Genomic DNA, 23,712 nt, shown 5'->3' with positions numbered 1-23,712 from the left:
CTCTAAAAGAAAGATTAGGTACTATCTGGTGTGCACTGGCTCCTCCCTCTATGCCCCTCCTCCAGACCTCAGTTAGTTAGAATCTGTGCCCGGCCAGAGCTGGATGCACCTAGTGGGCTCTCCTGAGCCTGCTAGTAAAGAAAGTAATGTTAGGTTTTTTATTTTCAGTGAGATCTGCTGGCAACAGACTCACTGCTACGTGGGACCGAGGGGAGAGAAGCAAACGTACCTGTTCACAGCTAGGTTGCGCTTCTTAGGCTACTGGACACCATTAGCTCCAGAGGGTTCGAACACAGGCAAAGGTCCTCGGTTGTCCGTTCCCGGAGCCGCGCCGCCGTCCCCCTCGCAGAGCCAGAAGATCAGAAGTTGGTGATGAAATCGGCGGCTGAAGACTCCTGTCTTCATTAAGGTAGCGCACAGCACCGCAGCTGTGCGCCATTGCTCCCACTGCACACCACACACTCTGGTCACTGTAGGGTGCAGGGCGCTGGGGGGGGGGGGGGGGCGGCGGCGGCCTGGGCAGCAATAAGAATACTTTTGGCATAAAAAAGACACATAATACAGTCTGTGACTGTATATGTGTAAAACCCCCGCCATTTTTTAGTCAGAAACAGCGGGACAGAAGCCCGCTGCTGAGGGGGCAGGGCCTTCTTCCTCAGCACACCAGCGCCATTTCTCTTCACAGCTCCGCTGGAAGGACGCTCCCCAGGCTCTACCCTGCAGTCTCCTGGCACGAAGAGGGTAAAAAGAGAGGCGGGGCACATACATTTAGGCAAAAGGTGTATTGATACAGCAGCTATTGGAAAAAAAATCAGTTCTGGTAGTGTGTATCCCTGTGTATATAGCGCTGTGGTGTGTGCTGGCATACTCTTTCTCTGTCTCCCCATAGACCTTGTGGGGTCCTGTCCTCAGTCAGAGCATTCCCTGTGTGTGTGCTGTGTGTCGGTATGGCTGTGTCGACATGTTTGATGAGGAGGGTTACGTGGAGGCGGAGCAAGTGCAGATAAATGTGGTGTCGCCCCCGTCTGTGCCGACACCTGATTGGATGGATATGTGGAAGGTCTTAAATGACAATGTAAACTCATTACATAAGAGATTTGATTATGTTGCTGCCCGGGGGACAGCCGGGCTCTCAACCCGGGCCTGCCCAGGCGCCTCAGAGGCCGTCAGCGTCTAAAAAACGCCCACTATCTTAATTGGTTGACACAGATGTCGACACGGAGTCCGACTCCAGCGTCGACGAGGATGAGGCACTATTACAGCCCAAAATGACTAAGGCCATCCGATACATGATTATTGCAATGAAAAATGTTTTACACATTTCAGAGGCTGACCCTGTCCCTGACAAGAGGGTAAATATGTTTGGGGAGAAAAAGCAGCCAGTGACTTTTCCCCGTCACATGAATTAAATGAGTTATGTGAAGAAGCGTGGTCTTCCCCTGATAAGAAAGTGGTGATTCCCAAGAGAATACTAATGGCGTACCCTTTCCCGCCAACGGATAGGTTACGCTGGAAATCCTCCCCTAGGGTTGACAAGGCCCTGACGCGCTTATCTAAAAGAGTGGCCCTGCCGTCTCGGGATACGGCCGCCCTAAAGGAACCTGCGGATAGGAAGCAGGAAGGTGTCTTGAAGTCTGTGTATACACACTCTGGTACTCTACTGAGACCGGCTATTGCTTCAGCTTGGATGTGCAGTGCTGTTGCAGCATGGACAGATACTCTGTCAGAGGGGTTGGATACCCTGGACAGGGATACCGTATTGCTAACACTTAGCCATATTAAAGACGTCGTCTTATATATGTGGGATGCCTAGAGGGACATTTGCCTGCTGGGCTCTCGAATAAATGCAATGTCCATTTCTCTGACGTCCTAGTGGATGCTGGGGACTCCGTAAGGACCATGGGGAATAGCGGCTCCGCAGGAGACTGGGCACAGCCAAGAAAGATTTAGGACTACCTGGTGTGCACTGGCTCCTCCCACTATGACCCTCCTCCAGACCTCAGTTAGAATCCTGTGCGGGCTGAGCTGGATGCACACTAGGGACTCTCCTGAGCTCCTAGAGAGAAAGTATATTTTAGGTTTTTTATTTTACAGTGAGATCTGCTGGCAACAGACTCACTGCAGCGAGGGACTAAGGGGAGAAGAAGCGAACCTACCTAACTGGTGGTAGCTTGGGCTTCTTAGGCTACTGGACACCATTAGCTCCAGAGGGATCGACCGCATGGAACCGGCCATTGATGTTCGGTCCCAGAGCCGCGCCGCCGGCCCCCTTACATAGCCAGAAGCAAGAAGAGTCCGGAAAATCGGCGGCAGAAGACATCAGTCTTCACCAAGGTAGCGCACAGCACTGCAGCTGTGCGCCATTGCTCCTCATACACACTTCACACTCCGGTCACTGAGGGTGCAGGGCGCTGGGGGGGGGTCGCCCTGAGCAGCAATAAAAACACCTTGGCTGGCAAATATATCACAATATATAGCCCCAGAGGCTATATATGTGATAAATACCCTTGCCAGAATCCATAAAAAAGCGGGAGAAAAGTCAGCGAAAAAGGGGCGGAGCTATCTCCCTCAGCACACTGGCGCCATTTTCTTTTCACAGTGCAGCTGGAAGACCGCTCCCCAGGCTCTCCCCTGTAGTTTTCAGGCTAAAAGGGTTAAAAAGAGAGGGGGGGCACTAAATTTAGGCGCAATATTGTTTATACAAGCAGCTATTGGGGGAAAAATCACTGCATTATATAGCGCTCTGGTGTGTGCTGGCATACTCTCTCTCTGTCTCCCCAAAGGACTTTGTGGGGTCCTGTCCTCAGTCAGAGCATTCCCTGTGTGTGTGCTGTGTGTCGGTACAGCTGTGTCGACATGTGGGATGAGGAAGGTTACGTGGAGGTGGAGCAGAGGCCGATAAATGGGATGTCGTCCCCTGTGGGGCCGACACCAGAGTGGATGGATAGGTGGAAGGTATTAACCGACAATGTCAACTCCTTACAAGGCTGGATGACGTAAAACAGCTGTGGGACAGCCGGCTTCTCAGCCCGCGCCTGCCCAGGCGCCTCAAAGGCCATCATGGGCTCAAAAAAGCGCCCGTTACCTCAGATGGCAGACACAGATGTCGACACGGAGTCTGACTCCAGTGTCGACGAGGTTGAGACATATACACAATCCACTAGGAACATCCGTTACATGATCTCGGCAATGAAAAATGTGTTACGCATTTCTGACATGAACCCAAGTACCACATAAAAGGGGTTTTATTTTTGGGGAGAAAAAGCAGCCAGTGTTTTGTTCCCCCATCAGATGAATGAATGAAGTGTGTAAAGTAGCGTGGGTTCCCCCAATAAGAAACTGGTAATTTCTAAAAAGTTACTGATGGCGTACCCTTTCCCGCCAGAGGATAGGTCACGTTGGGAGATATCCCTTAGGGTGGATAAGGCAAGGCGCTCACACGTTTGTCAAAAAAGGTGGCACTGCCGTCTTAGGATACGGCCACCTTGAAGGAGCCTGCTGATAAAAAGCAGGAGGCTATCCTGAAGTCTGTATATACACACTCAGGTTATATACTGAGACCTGCAATTGCCTCAGCATAAATAGTGCTTCTGCAGCGTGGTCTGATACCCTGTCAGATAATATTAATACTCTAAGACAGGGATAATAGTTTGCTAACATAGAGCATATTAAAGACGTCGTCTTATATATAAAGGATGCACAGAGGGATATTTGCCGGCTGGCATCCAGATTTAATGCAATGTCCATTCTGCCAGGAGGGTTTTAGAAACCCGGCAGTGGACAGGTGATGCTGCCTATAAAAGGCACATGGAGATTCTGCCTTATAAGGGTGAGGAATTGTTTGGGGATGGTCTCTGGGATCTCGTATCCACAGCAACAGCTGGGAAGAAAAAAAATTTACCTCGGGTTTCCTCACAGCCTAAGAAAGCACCGTATTTTCAGGTACAGTCCTTTCGGCTTCAGAAAAGCAAGCGGGTCAAAGGCGCTCCCTTTCTGCACAGAGACAAGGGAAGAAGGAAAAAGCTGCACCAGCAGCCAGTTCCCAGGATCAAAAATCTTCCCCCGCTCCCTCTGAGTCCACCGCTTGACGTTGGGGCTCCACAGGTGGAGACAGGTGCGGTAGGGGCGCGTCTCGGGAACTTCAGGGACCAGTGGGTTTGCCCACAGGTGGATCCCTAGGTTCTGCAAATAGTATCACAGGGATACAGGCTGGAGTTCGAGGCGACTCCCCCTCGCCGTTACCTCACCTCAGCCTTGCCTGCTGCCCTCGGAGAAAGGTAGTACTGGCGGCAATTCACAAGCTGCACTTCCAGCAGGTGAAATCAAGGTACCCCTCCTTCAACAAGGCCGGGGTTACTATTCCAAAATGTTGTGGTACCGAAACCAGACTGTTCGGTGAGACCCATTCTAAAATTGAAAGCCTTGAACACTTATATACGAAGGTTCAAGTTCGAAATGGAATCGCTCAGGGCGATTATTGCAAGCCTGGAGAATTTCATGGTATCACTGGACATCAAGGATGCTTACCTGCATGTCCCTATTTACCCTCTTCACCAGGAGTACCTCAAAATTGTGGTACAGGATTGTCATTACCAATTCCAGACGTTGCCGTTGGTCTGTCCCCGGCACCGAGGTATTTACCAAGGTAATGGCCGAAATAATTATCCCGTACTTGGACGATCTCCTTATAAAGGCGAGGTCCAGGGAGCAGTTGTTCGGCGGAGTAGCACTATCTCGGGAAGTGCTACAACAGCACGGCTGGATTCTGAATATTCCAAAGTCGCAGCTGGTTCCTACGACGCGTCTACTGTTCCTGGGTATGGTTCTGGACACAGAACAGGATAAAAAGGGTTTCTCCCGGAGGAGAAGTCCAAGGAGTTGTCGTCTCTAGACAGAGACCTCCTAATACGTATACAGGTGTCGGTGCATCAATGCACGCGAGCCCTGGGAAGGATGGTAGCTTCTTACGAAGAAATTCCATTCGCCAGGTCCCATACAGTGGGATCTGTTGGACATGTGGTCCGGGTCGCATCTTCAGATGCATCGGCGGATAACCCTGTCTCCAAGGGCCAGGGTGTCGCTGTTGTGGTGGCTGCAGAGTGCTCATCTTCTAGGGGGCCGCAGATTCGGCATACAGGACTGGGTTCTGGTGACCACGGATGCCAGCCTTCGAGGCTGGGGGGCAGTCACACAGGGAAGAAACTTCCAAGGCTATGGAAAAGTCAGGAGACTTCCCTACACATAAATATTCTGGAACTGAGGGCCAATTACAATGCCCTAAGTCAGGCTAGACCCCTGTTTCAACACCGGCCCGGTGCTGATCCAGTCAGACAACATCACGGCGGTCGCTCATGTAGACGACAGGGCGGCACAAGAAGCAGGATGGCGATGGCAGAAGCCACAAGGATTCTCCGATGGGCGGAAAATCATGTGTTAGCACTGTCAGCAGTGTTCATTCCCGGAGTGGACAACTGAGAAGCAGACTTTCTCAGAAGACACGACCTCCACCCGGGAGAGTGGGGACTTCATTCAGAAGTCTTCCAAATGATTGTACACCGTTGGGAAAGGCCACAGGTGGACATGATGGCGTCCCGCCTCAACTAAAAGTTACAAAGATATTGCGCCAGGTCAAGGACCCTCAGGCGATAGCTGTGGACGGATCCTGAAGGAAAAGGGAATTCCGGAGGAAGTTATCCCTACGCTATTTAAAACTAGGAAAGAAGTGAACGCTAACCATTATCACCGCATATGGCGGAAATATGTTGCGTACTGTGAGTCCAGGAAGGCCCCAAAGGAGAAATTTCAGCTAGGTCGATTTCTGCACTTCCTACAGTCAGGTGACTATGGGCCTACAATTGGGTTCCATTAAGGTCCAGATTTCGGCTCTATCGATTTTCTTCCAAAATGGAACTGGCTTCACTGCCTGAAGTTCAGACTTTTGTTAAGGGAGTGCTGCATAGTCAGCCCCCGTTTGTGCCTCCAGTGGCACCGTGGGATCTCAACGTGGTGTTGGATTTCCTGAAGTCGCATTGGGTTGAGCCACTTAAATCCGTGGAGCTATAATACCTCACGTGGAAAGTGGTCATTCTGTGGGCCTTGGCGTCGGCCAGGCGTGTATCAGAATTGAAAAAAAGCCCTTATCTGTATTTTATATGGGAAAGGCGAAATTGAGGACTCGTTCCCAATTCCTTCCCAAGGTGGTATCAGTTTTTCATGTGAACCAACCTATTGTGGTGCCTGCGGCTACTTGGGACTTGGAGGATCCCAAGTTACTGGACGTAGTCAGGGCCCTGAAAAGTATATGTTTCCAGGACAGCTGGAGTCAGGAAGACTGACTCGCTATTTATCCTGTATGCACCCAACAAGCTGGGTGCTCCTGCTTCTAAGCAGACGATTGCTCGCTGGATCTGTAGCACGATTCAACTTGCACATTCTGCGGCTGGACTGCCGCACCCTAAATCTGTAAAAGCTCATTCCACGAGGAAAGTGGGCTCTTCTTGGGCGGCTGCCCGAGGGGTCTTGGCTTTACAACTTTGCCGAGCTGCTACTTAGTCAGGGGCAAACACGTTTGCAAAATTCTACAGGTTTGATACCCTGGCTGAGGAGGACCTTGAGTTCTCTCATTCGGTGCTGCAGAGTCATCCGCACTCTCCCGCCCGTTTGGGAGCTTTGGTATAATCCCCATGGTCCTTACGGAGTCCCCAGCATCCACTAGGACGTCAGAGAAAATAATATTTTACTCACCGGTAAATCTATTTCTCGTAGTCCGTAGTGGATGCTGGGCGCCCGTCCCAAGTGCGGACTGTCTGCAATACTTGTATATAGTTATCGTTAACTAAAAGGGTTATTGTTGAGCCATCTGTTGAGAGGCTCTGTTATGTTCATACTGTTAACTGGGTATCATATCACGAGTTATACGGTGTGATTGGTGTGGCTGGTATGAGTCTTACCCGGGATTCAAAATCCTTCCTTATTGTGTCAGCTCTTCCGGGCACAGTATCCTAACTGAGGTCTGGAGGAGGGTCATAGTGGGAGGAGCCAGTGCACAGCAGGTAGTCCTAAATCTTTCTTAGCTGTGCCCAGTCTCCTGCGGAGCCGCTATTCCCCATGGTCCTTACGGAGTCCCCAGCATCCACTACGGACTACGAGAAATAGATTTACCGGTGAGTAAAATCTTATTTTCTGCCAGGAGGGTCTTATGGACTCGGCAATGGACAGGGGATGCCGACTCTAAAAAAACACATGGAGGTTTTGCCTTATAAGGGTGAGGAATTGTTTGGGGACGGTCTCTCGGACCTCGTATCCACAGCGACAGCTGGAAAGTCGACTTTCTTGCCACAGGTTTCCTCACAGCCTAAGAAAGCACCATATTACCAAATGCAGTCCTTTCGTTCTCAAAAAAGCAAGAGAGTCAGAGGTGCATCCTTTCTTGCCAGAGGCAGGGGTAGAGGAAAGAAGCTGCGCCATGCAGCCAGTTCTCAGGAACAAAAGTCCTCCCCTGCTTCCACTAAGTCCACCGCATGACGCTGGGGCTCCACAGGCGGAGCCAGGAGCGGTGGGGGCGCGTCTCCGAAATTTCTGCAACCAGTGGGTTCGCTCACAAGTGGATCCTTGGGCTATACAAATTGTATCTCAGGGATACAAGCTGGAATTCGAAGTGACGCCCCCTCACCGTTACCTAAAATCCGCCTTGCCAGCTTCTCCCACGGGGAGGGAGATAGTCCTGACGGCTATTCACAAGCTGTACCTCCAGCAAGTGATAATAATGGTACCCCCCCTTCAGCAGGGAAGGGGTTACTATTCCACACTGTTGGTGGTACCGAAACCGGACGGTTCGGTAAGACCCATTCTAAATTTAAAATCCTTGAACATTTACATGAAAAAGTTCAGGTTCAAAATGGAATCGCTCAGAGCGGTCATTGCCAGCCTGGAAGAGGGGGATTTTATGGTATCTCTGGACATCAAGGATGCGTACTTGCATGTCCCCATTTATCCGCCTCACCAGGAGTACCTCAGGTTTGTGGTACAGGACTGTCATTACCAGTTCCAGACGTTGCCGTTTGGTCTATCCACGGCACCGAGAGTCTTTACCAAGGTAATGGCGGAGATGATGGTACTTCTCCGGAAGCAAGGAGTTAGTTATCCCGTACTTGGACGATCTCCTCATAAAGGCGAGGTCCAGAGAGCAGTTGTTGGTCAGCGTAGCGCACTCTCAGGAAGTGTTGCTACGGCACGGCTGGATTCTGAATATTCTAAAGTCGCAGCTGATTCCTACGACGTGTCTGCCCTTCCTGGGCATGATTCTAAACACCGAACAGAAGAAGGTTTTTCTCCCGGAGGAGAAGGCTCAGGAGTTAGTGACCATGGTCAGGGATCTCCTGAAACCAAAGCAGGTGTCGGTGCATCACTGCACGCGAGTCCTGGGAAAGATGGTAGCGTCATATGAAGCCATTCCTTTCGGCAGGTTCCATGCCAGGATCTTTCAGTGGGATCTGTTGGACAAGTGGTCCGGATCGCATCTTCAGATGCATCGGCTGATCGCCCTGTCCCCGAGGGCCAGGGTGTCTCTTCTGTGGTGGCTGCAGAGTGCTCATCTTCTCGAGGGCCGCAGGTTCGGCATACAGGACTGGGTCCTGGTGACCACGGATGCAAGCCTCCGCGGATGGGGGGCAGTCACTCAGGGAAGAAACTTCCAGGGGCTGTGGTCAAGTCAGGAGACTCGTCTGCAAATAAACATACTGGAATTAAGGGCCATATACAACGCCCTGAGTCAAGCGGAGCCCCTGCTTCGAGACCAACCAGTGCTGATTCAGTCAGACAACATCACGGCAGTCGCCCATGTAAACCGACAGGGCGGCACAAGAAGCAGGGTGGCGATGGCGGAAGCCACAAGGATTCTTCGTTGGGTGGAGAATCACGTACAAGCACTGTCAGCAGTGTTCATTCCGGGAGTGGACAACTGGGAAGCAGACTTCCTCAGCAGGCACGACCTCCACCCGGGAGAGTGGGGACTTCATCAAGAAGTCTTCGAGCAGATTGCAAATCGGTGGGAACGGCCACATGTGGACATGATGGCGTCCCGCCTAAACAAAAAGCTAAAAAAATATTGCGCCAGGTCAAGGGACCCTCAGGCGATAGCTGTGGATGCACTGGTAACTCCGTGGGTGTTCCAGTCGGTATATGTGTTTCCTCCTCTTCCTCTCATACACAAGGTACTGAGAATAGTAAGAAAAAGAGGAGTGAGAACGATACTCATTGTTCCGGATTGGCCAAGAAGGACTTGGTACCCAGAACTTCAAGAGATGGTCACAGAGGACCCATGGCCTCTGCCTCTCAGACAGGACCTGTTGCAGCAGGGGCCCTGTCTGTTCCAAGACTTACCGCGGCTGCGTTTGACGGCATGGCGGTTGAACGCCGGATCCTAGCGGAAAAGGGTATACCGGATGAAGTAATTCCTACGCTGATAAGAGCTAGGAAGGATATGACAGCAAAGCATTATCACCGCATATGGCGGAAATATGTTGCTTGGTGTGAGGCCAGGAAGGCCCCTACAGAGGACTTCCAGTTGGGTTGTTTTCTGCATTTCCTACAGTCAGGTGTGTCTATGGGCCTCAAATTAGGGTCCATAAAGGTTCAGATCTCGGCCCTATCCATTTTCTTTCAAAAAGAACTGGCTTCACTGCCTGAGGTTCAGACGTTTGTAAAGGGAGTGCTGCATATTCAGCCTCCTTTTGTGCCACCAGTGGCACCTTGGGATCTTAACGTTGTGTTGGATTTCCTGAAATCCCACTGGTTTGAGCCACTTAAGACCGTGGAACTAAAATATCTCACGTGGAAAGTGGTCATGCTATTGGCCTTAGCATCGGCTAGGCGTGTGTCAGAATTGGCGGCTTTGTCATGTAAAAGCCCCTATCTGATCTTCCATATGGACAGGGCAGAATTGAGGACTCGTCCCCAATTTCTCCCTAAGGTGGTATCATCGTTTCATTTGAACCAACCTATTGTGGTGCCTGCGGCTACTAGGGACTTGGAGGATTCCAAGTTGCTGGACGTAGTCCGGGCTTTGAAAATGTATGTTTCCAGAACGGCGGGAGTCAGAAAGTCTGACTCGCTGTTTATTCTGTATGCAGCCAACAAAGTTTGGCGCTCCTGCTTCAAAGCAGACTATTGCTCGCTGGATCTGTAGCACGATTCAGCTGGCTCACTCTGCGGCTGGATTGCCGCATCCAAAATCAGTAAAAGCCCATTCCACAAGGAAGGTGGGCTCTTCTTGGGCGGCTGCCCGAGGGGTCTCGGCTTTACAGCTTTGCCGAGCTGCTACTTGGTCGGGTTCAAACACATTTGCTAAGTTCTACAAGTTTGATACCCTGGCTGAGGAGGACCTTGAGTTTGCTAATTCGGTGCTGCAGAGTCGTCCGCACTCTCCCGCCCGTTTGGGAGCTTTGGTATAATCCCCATGGTCCTTACGGAGTCCCCAGCATCCACTAGGACGTCAGAGAAAATAAGAATTTACTCACCGGTGATTCTATTTCTCGTAGTCCGTAGTGGATGCTGGGCGCCCGTCCCAAGTGCGGACTTCTTCTGCAATACGTGTATATAGTTATTGCTTACTAAAGGGTTATTGTTATGAGCCATCTGTTGTTTGAGGCTCAGTTGTTGTTCATACTGTTAACTGGGTATGGTTATCATAAGTTATACGGTGTGATTGGTGTGGCTGGTATGAGTCTTACCCTGGATTCCAAATCCTTTCCTTGTAGTGTCCGCTCTTCCGGGCACAGTTTCCCTAACTGAGGTCTGGAGGAGGGGCATAGAGGGAGGAGCCAGTGCACACCAGATAGTACCTAATCTTTCTTTTAGAGTGCCCAGTCTCCTGCGGAGCCCGTCTATTCCCCATGGTCCTTACGGAGTCCCCAGCATCCACTACGGACTACGAGAAATAGAATTACCGGTGAGTAAATTCTTATTATTTTACATTTTCATTAGTAATAACCCTAGTGGTACGTTAGAATTGGTACTTAACAGAGTACTAAAAATGGTTTCATGGGAATCAAACTGTATTACAGTGTAAATATCAGCAGTGCCTTATATCCGCATTGCAATATTCAGTACAAACAACACTATGCAGTATGAGTAGTTCGTTCCTGCTCAATCCAATAAAAAAAATGCAGTATGCGGCTGAATGTAATAGCCTCCGAGTTGTGGAGGTGCGGGACTTTTGTGCGAGTCTGCCTGTGTGGTTTTTTTTTTTTTTTTAAAGCAGCAATCATTTGTTTTACCTTGTAAATGATTCCTGCTTTAAAAAAAAATGGGCAGACTTGCACAAAAGTTCCGCAACTTCAGATCTTGGAGGCAATTTACATTTAGCCGATAGATTGAGTAACACAATATAATATTTGGCTAAGAAACATTATAAATACACCCGTAGTGTACTACCCACAGTGCTGCTGAGCCCATTCTGTGTGTGGAGTGGGACAGGGACACACACACTTTTGTTTATAGTGTGTATTGTATGTATGTATGTATGTATGTATGTATGTATGTATGTATGTATGCAAATATTTGGGAATTTTGTTTTGATATGGTGTCAGCAAATCTAAATTCCACAGAATTCACATATACTTGCGTATTCCATAGTGGTCTGGCGTGTTCTTTGATCCCACAACAGGGCTGCAGATTCCTATTTTGGAGAAGCGTATAATGAGAAAAAAGCATCAGTAGAGTGTTAACATATGACTTGTAAGAAGACGGCCCCACTCACTCGGATGCATTTGTTCTCTTACATCAGAGTACTACAAACTGGGTGAGAGGCTGATGGGGTGCTCGTGGCCTGTGCGCTGCCACTTCTCTCCTACCACTAAAACATCAGCGTTTTTCTTTTAAAGTAATTAGTTGCTTTGTTCATTTGAAGTCCTTTTTGTAAATCTTCTGAATAATGCAAGGAGTTGCTAAAAGCATCTGTGTGTTTTTCGATATGTTGCACTACTTAATGTACAGAAAAAAAAAAAAATATATATATATATATATATATATATATAATATATATATATATATATATACACACACACTGAACTTTGAGTGATTAAGTGCACTACTTTGCTCATTTATCAATGTTCACATGACAGTTGGGAGCTGAACACCTGACAGGAACTGATTGGCTGGAGTACCATTTATCATATGCAACAAATAGTATCATTCACATTTAGTTTTATTGATAAATGAGTACCTAAATGTAAAAGGTTGTCTGTTTCCCTTATATCATACGTAGCTTGCTGTATAAACCAGCAGAAAGTCAGGAATAATGCAGTTGCACATGTTTCCCTCAAAACCTTTTTGCTTTTTCTTACAGGAACTGCAAAAGCTAGGACTTGGAGATGGGGTTGATCTACATGTTTATGAAATTCCAGTTGAATATCAAACTGTGCAAAGGTTAATCCCAGATCTATGGATAAAGCACAGGCCTCAGGTACGTTTGTGGAATTATTCACTAAATCAGTTGTTCATTTATCTTTCTTTCTGTCACTGAAAACTAGGTAAACGCTGCTAATGGTATTTAATTTTTCAATGAAAGCGCACCTAAAGATTGCAGACAAAAATACTTTTACAATTTGTATGATTAGTTATTTCATTTATATCAGACTCTCGTAATCTTGTATGGAACAACAGGTCAATTTTACAAGTTCAAAATAAGGATTTGTCTAGTTATGGGATTCTATGTGCATATTCAATTGGTAGCAAATTATGTGGCGCAAGATGGTATTTAATTGGGTGCAAGTTGTTTCTTATCACATGATGTTTGTTGTTGTGATGTCCTACTCTGCTTTCCAAAGTTATAGGCAGTAGGTATTCCAAGTACTGGGCACAGGTACTACCCCTCAACCTGCACCCCCTCCCCGCACACACTGTACTAGACTGTACTACTGCTTAGCTTGCAGTCTCTCGAAGAGCATACTGCACTACACTACACTACCCCTAAGCCTGCACACCCTCCCCGCACACACTGTACTAGACTGTACTACCGCTTAGCGTGCAGCCTCTCCAAGCATACACTGCACTATGTTCACCCTGCACCCCCCGCCCTGCACTCACTGCACTATGTTTACACTGCAAACCCCCCCCCCCCCCCCCCCCTGCACACACTGCACCCCCTCAATGCACTACCTTACCCCCTAACCCTGCACCTCCTATTGTGCACACACTACAATGCACTTCTCTACAATAACCCTGCACTGCACTACAATACCCCTAACCCTGCACCACCTCCCCGCACACACTGCTCTACACTATTCTCACCCTGCATCCACTGCTAGCACACTGTTCTATATTAACCCTCACACTGCACTACACTAGTCCTCAGCATGCACCTCCTCCACACACCGAATGCACTACCCTACACTAGCCCTCACCCCCTCCTGTGCACACGATGCTCTCCACTACCCCTATAACCTTGCAACCCCTCCCCTCACACAGTGCACTAGCCTGCTCCCTCTCTACACACAGCATTGGCAGCCTCTAGGTGGGCTGCATGCTGATTTTTTTTTTTTTTTATTTCCCTCCAGTGGGATTTTGCCACCAATAAAAATCTGACCACGCATACCCATGGTCATTCATAATTAGTTGCGAGGTCCACGAATTCCTGCCATTAATTGTATATGCATATTAAACTTCCTTCACCCCTGCAGTAGAAATTATGAAACACTCCTCCTTCACTAGGATTCCTGATATAGAATAAAAATTTGGATCTATGCGGCTCCACTACACATAGGCAGGCGGCCTCTTACATGCTCCAGCAATCGCCATTGTTCATTGTGCGAACAACACAAACCGCATTGATCACCTAAACATGGAAGAATATGACTGCCAGCATAGAAGTAGAAGCACCTGCACAGGGAGGAGTGAAAGGAGGTGTTCCTTGGCGCACACCAAAGCTCTTAGCAGTGAGGGCTATAAGTCCCGTTTATGGATCAAAGACACTAGGGCTAGGAGCTCTCATTGGGTTAGCAGCAGGTCTATCACACCCAGTCCACAGATGATTGGGTGAAAAACGCCCTCCTACACAGGTTACATCCAGTGGAAGGTTCTGTCCTTTGGCTGCTGTGTGTTCCCAGAGCAGGATTAACAATGGGGCTGATGGAGCTGCAGCTCCAGGTCCACACCCCAAAATAGGCCCACTGCATCTGCAGCAACACACCCTCCAACAATCTACACATAATATTCCCTACAAATTTGAAAAGGGGGCGTGGCCATGGGTACAGTGGCGTGGCCAAGCCCCTTTTCCTGTACTTTCAAAGGAAGTTTGGAGAGGCAAAAATCGGTACAGACCATGAAAAAAAAAGGTACTGTACCTGCCAAAAAGGTACAGTTGGAGTGTATGCCACTGCTTCTGCAGCAAGTCTCTGCGCTGTAGATAAGGAAAAAAAAATCCTTTTTAATGCAGTGTCCTGTGTCCTGCTGCCAGTCCGCCTGCCCCCTCCGGCATCAACAATCCCCACTCCATAGCCGCAGCGCAGGTGGAACAAAAGCTGCTGCGGCCACCGGCATAGATGTGTATGAAAGCGCCGCAGCCCTCCCTGCGCTGCATACTCTGAGCCCCGAAGCCTCCTTTGCGCGTGATGTCATAGAAGTGACACCCCGCCACAGCCGCGCCCGGATCCCCAGAGGCCCTGACTCCACAACACATCACCTGGGCTGCCGGCCTGGAAGCCCAGAGATGGCTAATGTAACGGATAGAGTGGGTGATATCGCGGAGGGTAATGTCTGGACGCTGAATCAATGTAAAAGGTGACAGTACTGTGCAGTGCAGTGGGTGTGCAGTGTCACTGACACTTCACAGCACTCTCACCTTGTACATTGATTCAGCAAGTCAGTCAGTTCTGCCAGCCATTCACTATTATTAGCACCGGTGTCCCAACGCGCCTCATTACAGGGAAGTAGAAGCACTAAATAAACGACACCTACCAGCAGCCCTTAGCGCCAAAGTATTCCGGCGCTATGGCCTGCTGGGAGCTGTAGTTTATGGAGTGAATCTTCTTCCCAGTAATGCGGCGCGTTGGGACACCAGCGCTAACCATAGTGACTGGCTGCTGTGCGAGTCTCCGGGAGAGCCACTGCCAAAGGGAGGACAGCAGCTTAGCTGCTTCCAGGAGGAGAAGCGTTAACCGCCCCTCCCCCACTCGCCGCACTTCCGGATCCCCATCCGCTGCACCCGCCCCACCGCACCAGCCCTTCCACCATCTGCGGCACGCTTGCAACCACCCCTCCTCCACCCGCGCACCCCCTCCCCCATCCGCATCTCCCAAGCACCCGCCACTCTCCCCAACCACAGCACCTACTAGGTGATTCATCATGCCCTGCGTGCGCTGTTCACGCCATTGCAAGGGACTACGACCCCTTAACCATTGCACGCCCTTTGTCCGTTCAATATTTAACCACTCGCACAATTGTGATTGGAGGTAATACTCCATATAATACAAATATTGCACGCCACAAGGGTAAAGGGGGCGTAGCCCCTTACGATAGTGTGAAGAGCGCCCATAGGGTGCGATGAATCACCTAGTTAACTATCTCTCACATATTCTGCCTTGGAGACGTGTTGCTATGTATGTGTAATTATATTTATATTTATTTGCATTTTCTTCCTAGCTGATAGTTCACGTTGGAGTTTCTGGCATGGCCACAATGGTAACGTTAGAGAAATGTGGTCACAACAAAGGTTACCATGGTCTAGACAACCGCCGGTTCTCCCCAGGGACACAGTGCTGCGTGGAAGGAGGCCCAGAATGTTTACAGACTGCTATTGACATGGATGTGGTGTGCAAGAGAGCAGCATCAGCTGAACCAGATATTCAGTTTACAGTGTCTGCAGATGCGGGCAGGTACATTACACAATTACAATTTGAATTTGTTTTATTTTTTTTAATCCATTTACATTACCACTCTGGTAATGTTGTATGTGAGTCACAAAAGTTCAGTAATGTATCTTATGAGATAATCTTTTTCAAACATTTGATTGAAAACTATAGACTTCTCTTAACTAAGGTGAAGAGATAACAGATGCATCTACAACAGCCCAATTGGAATTGTTTGGGGAGTTAGTACATTTATTAAAAATGGTATCTGGTCGAATGGTAAATTTCGTTCATAAGGTCCACACTACAATGTCAGTATCAGAACTGTCAATAAGCATCAGATTAGCATTTTCAAGCTGGCTTACAAGTCAACATTAAATGTCAACATTCTGAGGGTGCTGTGGGGTATGCTAAGGTTAGGGGTAGGGATAAGGGGGAGTAATACTCACCAGAATGCCGATCCTCAGATCCTTCCATTGGAACAAATTCTCATTTGACCATCGGGACCACACTGGAGCCACCTCTGTCGCTGGGGAAAGGTGAGAGACCACTAGACCACCAAGGGCAGTTTATCATGTTGACATCATCTGGATAGACTTGATGTATTCTCATACATCAAAAATATGAAAGCGGGTCTACATAGAGGAAGCCTCAATTGAAAAAATGAATTACAATTTCTCTCTGCTTGTATGTTGGACCTCAAATGAAGATATTTGTATGGGTTTGCATAGTCTCCAATATAATGTCCAATTACAAGTCACAGTTCCAAACATTAGATACTGTTCACAAATTATGTCAATCTTTCCTAACATGGGTCCCAGAGAACACAGACCCTCAAGCCTGGATTCTTCCCATGTACTTATGTCAGTTAACCTCCATACTCTCACTCCAACCAATTCTGTTTTATATTAAGAGCCAATATTGGATCAAAGTACACTGTTCATATCCTTTTATTTGAGGCGCTGTATCAAAGGTAATTTCTCTTACGTCCTAGAGGATGCTGGGGACTCCAAAAGGACCATGGGGTATAGACGGGATCCGTAGGAGACATGGGCACACTGTAAGACTTTGAATGGGTGTGAACTGGCTCCTCCCTCTATGCCCCTCCTCCAGACCTCACTAGGGGGGCTCTCCTGAGTTTCTCTGAAAATACTTTGTTAGGTTTTTTATTTTCAGGGAGGCCTGCTGGCTACAGGCTCCCTGCTTCGTGGGAGTGAGGGGAGAGAAGTCAGACCTCAAGCCTCTTAAAAGCCTAGAAGTCGGATATAGGAACCATCATCATCTGCGAATTGGACATCTGCAATATTTGACCTGAGCAAATCACTTGGACCAAGTAACATCTTGAACCAGCTACGTAAGGTCTATTCCAACAGCAGTTGGTATTTTCCATTCGCTTGCAACTGTTCCTGGACTGTGGCAACTGTTTTTGAGGATGAATTGGCTAATTTGAGTACCAGCTAACTAACCATATCTTAGTATATGGAACTTTTCTGATTCTGCAGTGCTAAGTTTTGCCCAAATCAAATCTAATACATTGTGGTTTTATTAATTGTTGCAACAATATCATTATTTTTAAATCAATTTATTAAAATTGTTATTAGAAAAATTCTTATCCAGTTTCCAAGCGCTAATAATTCTTTTGTTGGTGTTCTAGTTGTGGGGCTTGACTAACCCCGGTATTTAGCTGCTGTAAGAAAAGCAACCCATTAATAGCGCCAAAGGTATTACTTGATAATCCCCTTTTTTCTACATTGGGTGAATATGTTGAGTACATTGAATGCAAATGTGGCGTTATTGTCTAAAAGGCTGGATAAATCTGTTTCTCAGACACCAACGTGGAGAAAATCCATGGAGGACGCCTTGTCCCAGGTACAGGTCCCCTCAGGGTCACAAAAGCGTTCATTTACCCAAATAGCTGATACGGATACCGACACGGACTCTGACTCCAGTGTCGACTATAGTGAGGCCAGTTTACATCCAAAATTGGTTAAGAGTATTCAGTACATGATTGTGGCTATTAAAGATGTTTTACATATTTCTGAAGTGCCTGCTGTTCCTGATACAAGGGTTTGTTTGTTTGTTTGTTTGTTTGTTTGTTTGTTTGTTTGTTTTGTTTGTTTGTTTAAGGGAAAGAAGCCTGAGGTGACGTTTCCCCCCTCTCATGAACTGAACGCTCTTTGTGAAAAAGCTTTGGAATCGCCTGATAAAAGGTGGCAGATTCCCAAGAGCATTTTTATGGCATATCCTTTCCCCTCTGACGACAGGGAAAAGTGGGAGTACTCTCCAAATGTGGACAAAGCTCTGTCACGGCTGTCCAAGAAGGTGGCTCTGCCGTCTCCCGACACTGCTGCCCTCAAGGATCCTGCGGATCGTAAGCAGGAAACGACATTAAAATCCATTTGTCACTACGGGTGCACTCCTCACCCATGCCGACGCCACGGCCGGTCTGAGTAGTGCTATTGCTAAGTGGGCTGATAATTTGGCATCTGACATGGATACCATGGATAGGGATAACATTATGTTGACTCTCGGTTATATCAGGGACGCTGCAGCTTACCTAAAGGATGCGGCGAGAGATATTGGCCTCTTGGGATCAAGGGCCAATGCCATGGCAGTCTCGGTCAGGAGAGCGCTGTGGATTCATCAATGGAATGCTGGTGCCGACTCCAAGAAAGCAATGGAGGCTCTCCCATATAAAGGTAGTGTCTTGTTTGGTGACGGCCTTGCTGACCTGGTGTCTACCGCTACAGCGGGTAAGTCATCTTTTCTTCCTTATGTTCCAGCGCAACAGAAAAAGGCACCCCATTATCAGATGCATTCCTTTCGGCCTAATAAATACAAAAAAGGAAGAGGCTCGTCCTTCCTTGCTTCAAAAGGTAGAAGAAGGGGAAAAAGGTCGCCTGCGGTGTCAGGCTCCCAGGACCAAAAGTCCTCCCCGGCCTCTGCCAAGTCCACCGCATGACGCTGGGGCTCCCCTACGGGAGTCCGTGCCGGTGGGGGCGCGTCTCAGACTCTTCAGTCAGGTCTGGTTTCACTCGGGCCTAGATCCTTGGGTATTAGACATAGTGTCCCAAGGGTACAAACTGGAGTTTCAGGAGGTGCCCCCCCACCGATTTTTCAAATCCGCTTTGCCAGTTTCTATCCCAGAAAGGGAAGTAGTGAGTGCTGCGATACAAAAGCTGTGTCAGCAGAGTGTCCTTGTCCCGGTACCCCCGTCCCAATGGGGAGAAGGGTTTTATTCGAGCCTCTTTGTCGTACCAAAGCCGGACGGCTTTGTCGTACCAAAGCCGGACGGCTCAGTCAGACCGATCCTGAACCTAAAATCCCTCAATCTGTATTTGAAAACTTTCAAGCAGTGATCTCCAGTCTGGAAGGGGGGGATTTTATGGCGTCAGTCGACATAAAAGATGCCTACTTACACGTCCCGATATATCCTCCACACCAAGCTTTCCTGAGATTTGCGGTGCAGGATTATCATTACCAATTTCAGACGTTGCCGTATGGGCTTTCCACGGCCCCGAGGGTCTTCACCAAAGTGATGGCGGAAATGATGGTACTCCTACGCAAGCAAGGTGTCACAATTATCCCGTACTTGGACGATCTCTTGATAAAGGCGAGATCGAAGGAGCAGTTGCTAAGAAATGTGGAACTCTCCCTGACTGTTCTGCAACATTATGGTTGGATTCTAAATTTGCCAAAGTCTCAGTTGATTCCGACAACTCGGCTGCCTTTCTTGGGCATGATACTGGACACGGAACTGCAAAAGAGTGTTTCTTCCAGCGTAAAAAGCTCTGGAAATCCAATGCATGGTCAAGGAGATTCTGAAACCAGCAAGAGTGTCGATTCATCAATGCACTCGAGTGCTAGGGAAGATGGTTGCGGCTTACGAAGCCATTCCATTTGGCAGGTTTCATGCCCGGGTGTTTCAGTGAGACCTGCTGGACAAATGGTCCGAGTCTCACCTGCACATGCACCGGAAAATAAGTCTATCTTCCAGGACCAGAATTTCTCTCCTGTGGTGGCTGTAAAGTTCTCACCTTCTAGAGGGACGCAGGTTCGGAATCCAGGATTGGGTCCTACTGACTACGGATGCAAGTCTCCGAGGCTGGGGAGCAGTCACACGGGGAAGAAGTTTCCAGGGAAAGTGGTCAAGCCAGGAAACTTGTCTCCACATAAACGTTCTGGAGTTAAGAGCCATCTACAACGGCATTCTGCAAGCGGAACACCTGCTTCGAGGTCTACCTGTCCTGATATAGTCGGACAATGTAACAGCGGTAGCGTACATAAACCGCCAGGGCGGAACAAAGAGTAGAGCGGCGATGGCGGAGGCCACAAGAGTTCTTCGCTGGGCGGAAAAGCACGTGAGCGCTCTGTTAGCAGTCTTCCTTCCGGGCGTGGACAACTGGGAAGCAGACTTCCTCAGCAGACACGATCTCCATCCAGGAGAGTGGGCTCTTCATCAAAAGGTATTTGCAGAAGTGACAAGGCGTTGGGGAATTCCTCAAATAGACATGATGGCGTCTCGCCTCAACAAGAAGCTTCTGAGGTATTGTTCTAGGTCAAGGGACACCCTGGTAACTCCGTGGGTGTTTCAGTCGGTATATGTGTTCCCTCCGCTTCCTCTCATTCCAAAAGTGTTGAGGCTCATAAGACGAACAAGGGTTCCGGCAGTACTCGTCGTTCCAGATTGGCCACGAAGGGCCTGGTATCCGGATCTTCAGGAATTGCTCATAGAAGATCCTTGGCCGCTTCCTCTCAGAGAGGACCTGTTACTGCAGGGGCCATGCGTATTTCAAGACTTACCGCGGCTGCGTTTGACTGCGTGGAGGTTGAATGCCAAATCCTAGCTCGGAAGGGTTTTCCTGGGGAGATCATCCCCACTCTCCTTAAGGCTAGAAAGGAGGTCACGGCGAAGCATTATCACCGTATTTGGAGAATATATGTGTCGTGGTGTGAAGCCAAGAAAGCTCCTGCAGAGGAGTTTCAGCTTGGTCGTTTCCTCCATTTTTGCAGGCAGGCGTGGATGCAGGCCTGAAATTGGGTTCCATCAAAGTGCAGATTTCGGCTTTATCTATTTTCTTTCAAAAAGAATTGTCCGTCTTTCCTGAAGTTCAGACTTTCGTGAAGGGAGTGCTGCATATCCATCCTCCATTTGTGCCACCCGTGGCACCGTGGGATATTGACGTGGTGTTACAATTTCTTAGGTCTCACTGGTTTGAACCCTTGCGAAAGGTTGAGTTGAAATTTCTCACTTGGAAAGTGGTGATGCTTTTATCCTTGGCGTCCGCCAGACTGGTGTCTGAATTAGCGGCTTTGTATCACAAGAGCCCATATTTGATTTTCCATGTGGATAGAGCAGAATTGAGGACTCGTCAACACTTTCTGCCGAAGGTGGTTTCTTCGTTTCACATAAATCAACCTATTGTGGTGCCTGTGGCTACCGATGCCGTGGCGGTGCCAAAATATCTCGATGTCGTGAGAGCTTTGAAAATTGATGTCGCCAGAACGGCTCTTGTTAGGAAAACGGAGGCTCTGTTTGTCCTGTATGCTTCTAACAAGATTGGAAATCCTGCTTCCAAGCAGACTATTGCACGCTGGATTTGTAATACGATCCAGCAGGCTCATTCTACGGCTGGATTGCCGTTGCTGAAGTCAGTGAAGGCCCATTCTACCAGGAAGGTGGGCTCATCTTGGGCGGCTGCCCGAGGGGTCTCGGCACTTCAACTTTGCCGAGCAGCTACGTGGTCGGGTTCAAACACTTTTTTGCTAAGTTCTACAAGTTTGATACCCTGGCTGATGAGGACCTCATGTTTGCTCAGTCGGTGCTGCAGAGCCGTCCGCACTCTCCCGCCGGGTCTGGAGCTTTGGTATAGACCCCATGGTCCTTTTTGGAGTCCCCAGCATCCTCTAGGACGTAAGAGAAAATAGGATTTTAATGCTTACCGGTAAATCCTTTTCTCCTAGTCCGTAGAGGATGCTGGGAGCCCATCCCAGTGCGGACTGTTACTTGCAGTTGTATTGTTAGTTTGTTGTTTTCGGTTACATGAAGGTTGTGTATGGGTTATGTTCAGCTTGTTGCTGTTTTTCGTTCATACTGTTCTCTGGTTTTCCTGGTAATCCAGTTGTACGGTGTGTTGTGGTGTGAGCTGGTATGTATCTCACCCTTACTGTAACAAAAATCCTTTTCCTCGAAATGTCCGTCTCCCTGGGCACAGTTCCTATAACTGAGGTCTGGAGGAGGGGCATAGAGGGAGGAGCCAGTTCACACCCATTCAAAGTCTTATAGTGTGCCCATGTCTCCTGCGGATCCCGTCTATACACCATGGTCCTTTTGGAGTCCCCAGCATCCTCTACAGACTAGGAGAAAAGGATTTACCTGTAGGTATTAAAATCCTATTTTAATCCAGTATCAATAATCAGAATTCCGTGAGAGTATGGAGATTTGACCAAGAAAAGTACATTTTCCCCATCAACTTCATGCAAAGTAAGACTGTAAGATGAAGCACTGGCATAACTTTACTGGCCTGAAGAGAATGCTCTTTGGTTTCCGGAAGGAACACATACTCTGAAGGCGGATATTGAAGATTTCCCCCCAGAAACGTCATTCGTTGAGAAGGCATGAGATGCAAGGTTTTTGATGTCCAAAAATCTAGCCGTGGTCCAGAAGAACCTTCACAGTGAGGTCTAGGTGTGCCTCCAATAGTGTACAGAGTCTGCTTTTAGGAGAAGATTGTCTACAGTAAGTAAGATAGAACTGTTATACCTTCTTTCCGCAACAAGGTTGCCATGATTTTTGTGAAAAGTTGTGGTCAAACCTGAGGATAGAATGATGGCTGGCTCAGATAGGAACGTGAAGATGATCATCCTTCGTTTATTGATGCCACACATTTGTTGGTCTCCATGCCGCTGATTACTTGTTTGAAAATCGTCTGCCCAAAGCCTGGTGTTCAGGGCTCGTAGAATGAGAATGGGCGAGAAAGACCTGCTTGCTCCCTGTCCTAGGAAACAGTAAGGGGGAAAATCGGCTGGGTGAAAGACCCTTGAGGACGATTACATAATCTCTGGTTTAGATCCCCAAGCCTTGGTATCTTGAGTGTCTAAAGTCCCCTGCAAAGCTATCTTGTAGCGCTGATCCCTGGCTGGAAAAGATCCTACCTCTGGTGGTTTATCCCCTAGCTACTGCCGCTTTATTTATTTATTAACAGTTTCTTTTATAGCACAGCAAATTCCGTTGCGCTTTACAATTGGACACAATGATAAAACAAAACTGGGTAATAAACAAACAGTCATAGAGGCTCTGCTCGCAAGCTTACAATCTATAGGGAAATAGGCATTGATACACAAGGAAAGGCACTATTGCATATTTGTACACTGAATTGCAAAGGTTCTAGGTGGGTTGCATGATATCACATCACAGCAATGATGAACCATCGGGGTAATTCCAAGTTGATCGCAGCAGGAAATTTTTTAGCAGTTGGCCAAAACCATCTGCACTGCAGGGGGGGGCAGATATAACATTTGCAGAGAGAGTTAGATTTGGGTGGGTTATTTTGTTTCTGTGCAGGGTAAATACTGGCTGCTTTATTTTTACACTGCAATTTAGATTACAGATTGAACTCACCACACCCAAATCTATCTCTCTCTGCACATGTTATATCTGCCTCCCCTGCAGTGCACATGGTTTTGGCCAATTGCTAACAAACTTGCTGCTGCGATCAACTCAGAATTAGGCCCCATGGGCAGAAAGAAGGGAAAGTGAAGAGAGAGAAAATGGGGAGGATATGTGCCGACTGTACAAGAGGGGATATAATCGGATATGAAAGCTTATGAAAGTTGAGTGAGCGGTTCTGGAATGTGATAAGCTAGC

At 48.2% G+C, this 23,712-nt stretch overlaps 1 protein-coding gene across 3 annotated transcripts in view; it reads left to right on the top strand.

Moving 5' to 3' along the window:
• The window catches only part of PGPEP1 (pyroglutamyl-peptidase I), a 99,299-nt gene that overhangs the window by 69,750 nt on the left and 5,837 nt on the right, over nt 1–23,712 (top strand). For all 3 annotated transcript variants that reach the window (XM_063914752.1, XM_063914751.1, XM_063914753.1), the window contains 2 exons: nt 12,347–12,463; nt 15,640–15,872. In XM_063914752.1, the coding sequence (XP_063770822.1) occupies nt 12,347–12,463; nt 15,640–15,872 (350 nt within the window). The remainder of the gene's footprint in view (nt 1–12,346; nt 12,464–15,639; nt 15,873–23,712) is intronic.

This window comes from Pseudophryne corroboree, chromosome 1, assembly GCF_028390025.1.
Source record: "Pseudophryne corroboree isolate aPseCor3 chromosome 1, aPseCor3.hap2, whole genome shotgun sequence".
Taxonomy (NCBI): Eukaryota; Metazoa; Chordata; class Amphibia; order Anura; family Myobatrachidae; genus Pseudophryne; species Pseudophryne corroboree.
The sequence above is the reverse complement of the archived record's forward strand: the minus strand, read 5'-3'. Positions and strand labels throughout refer to the sequence as shown.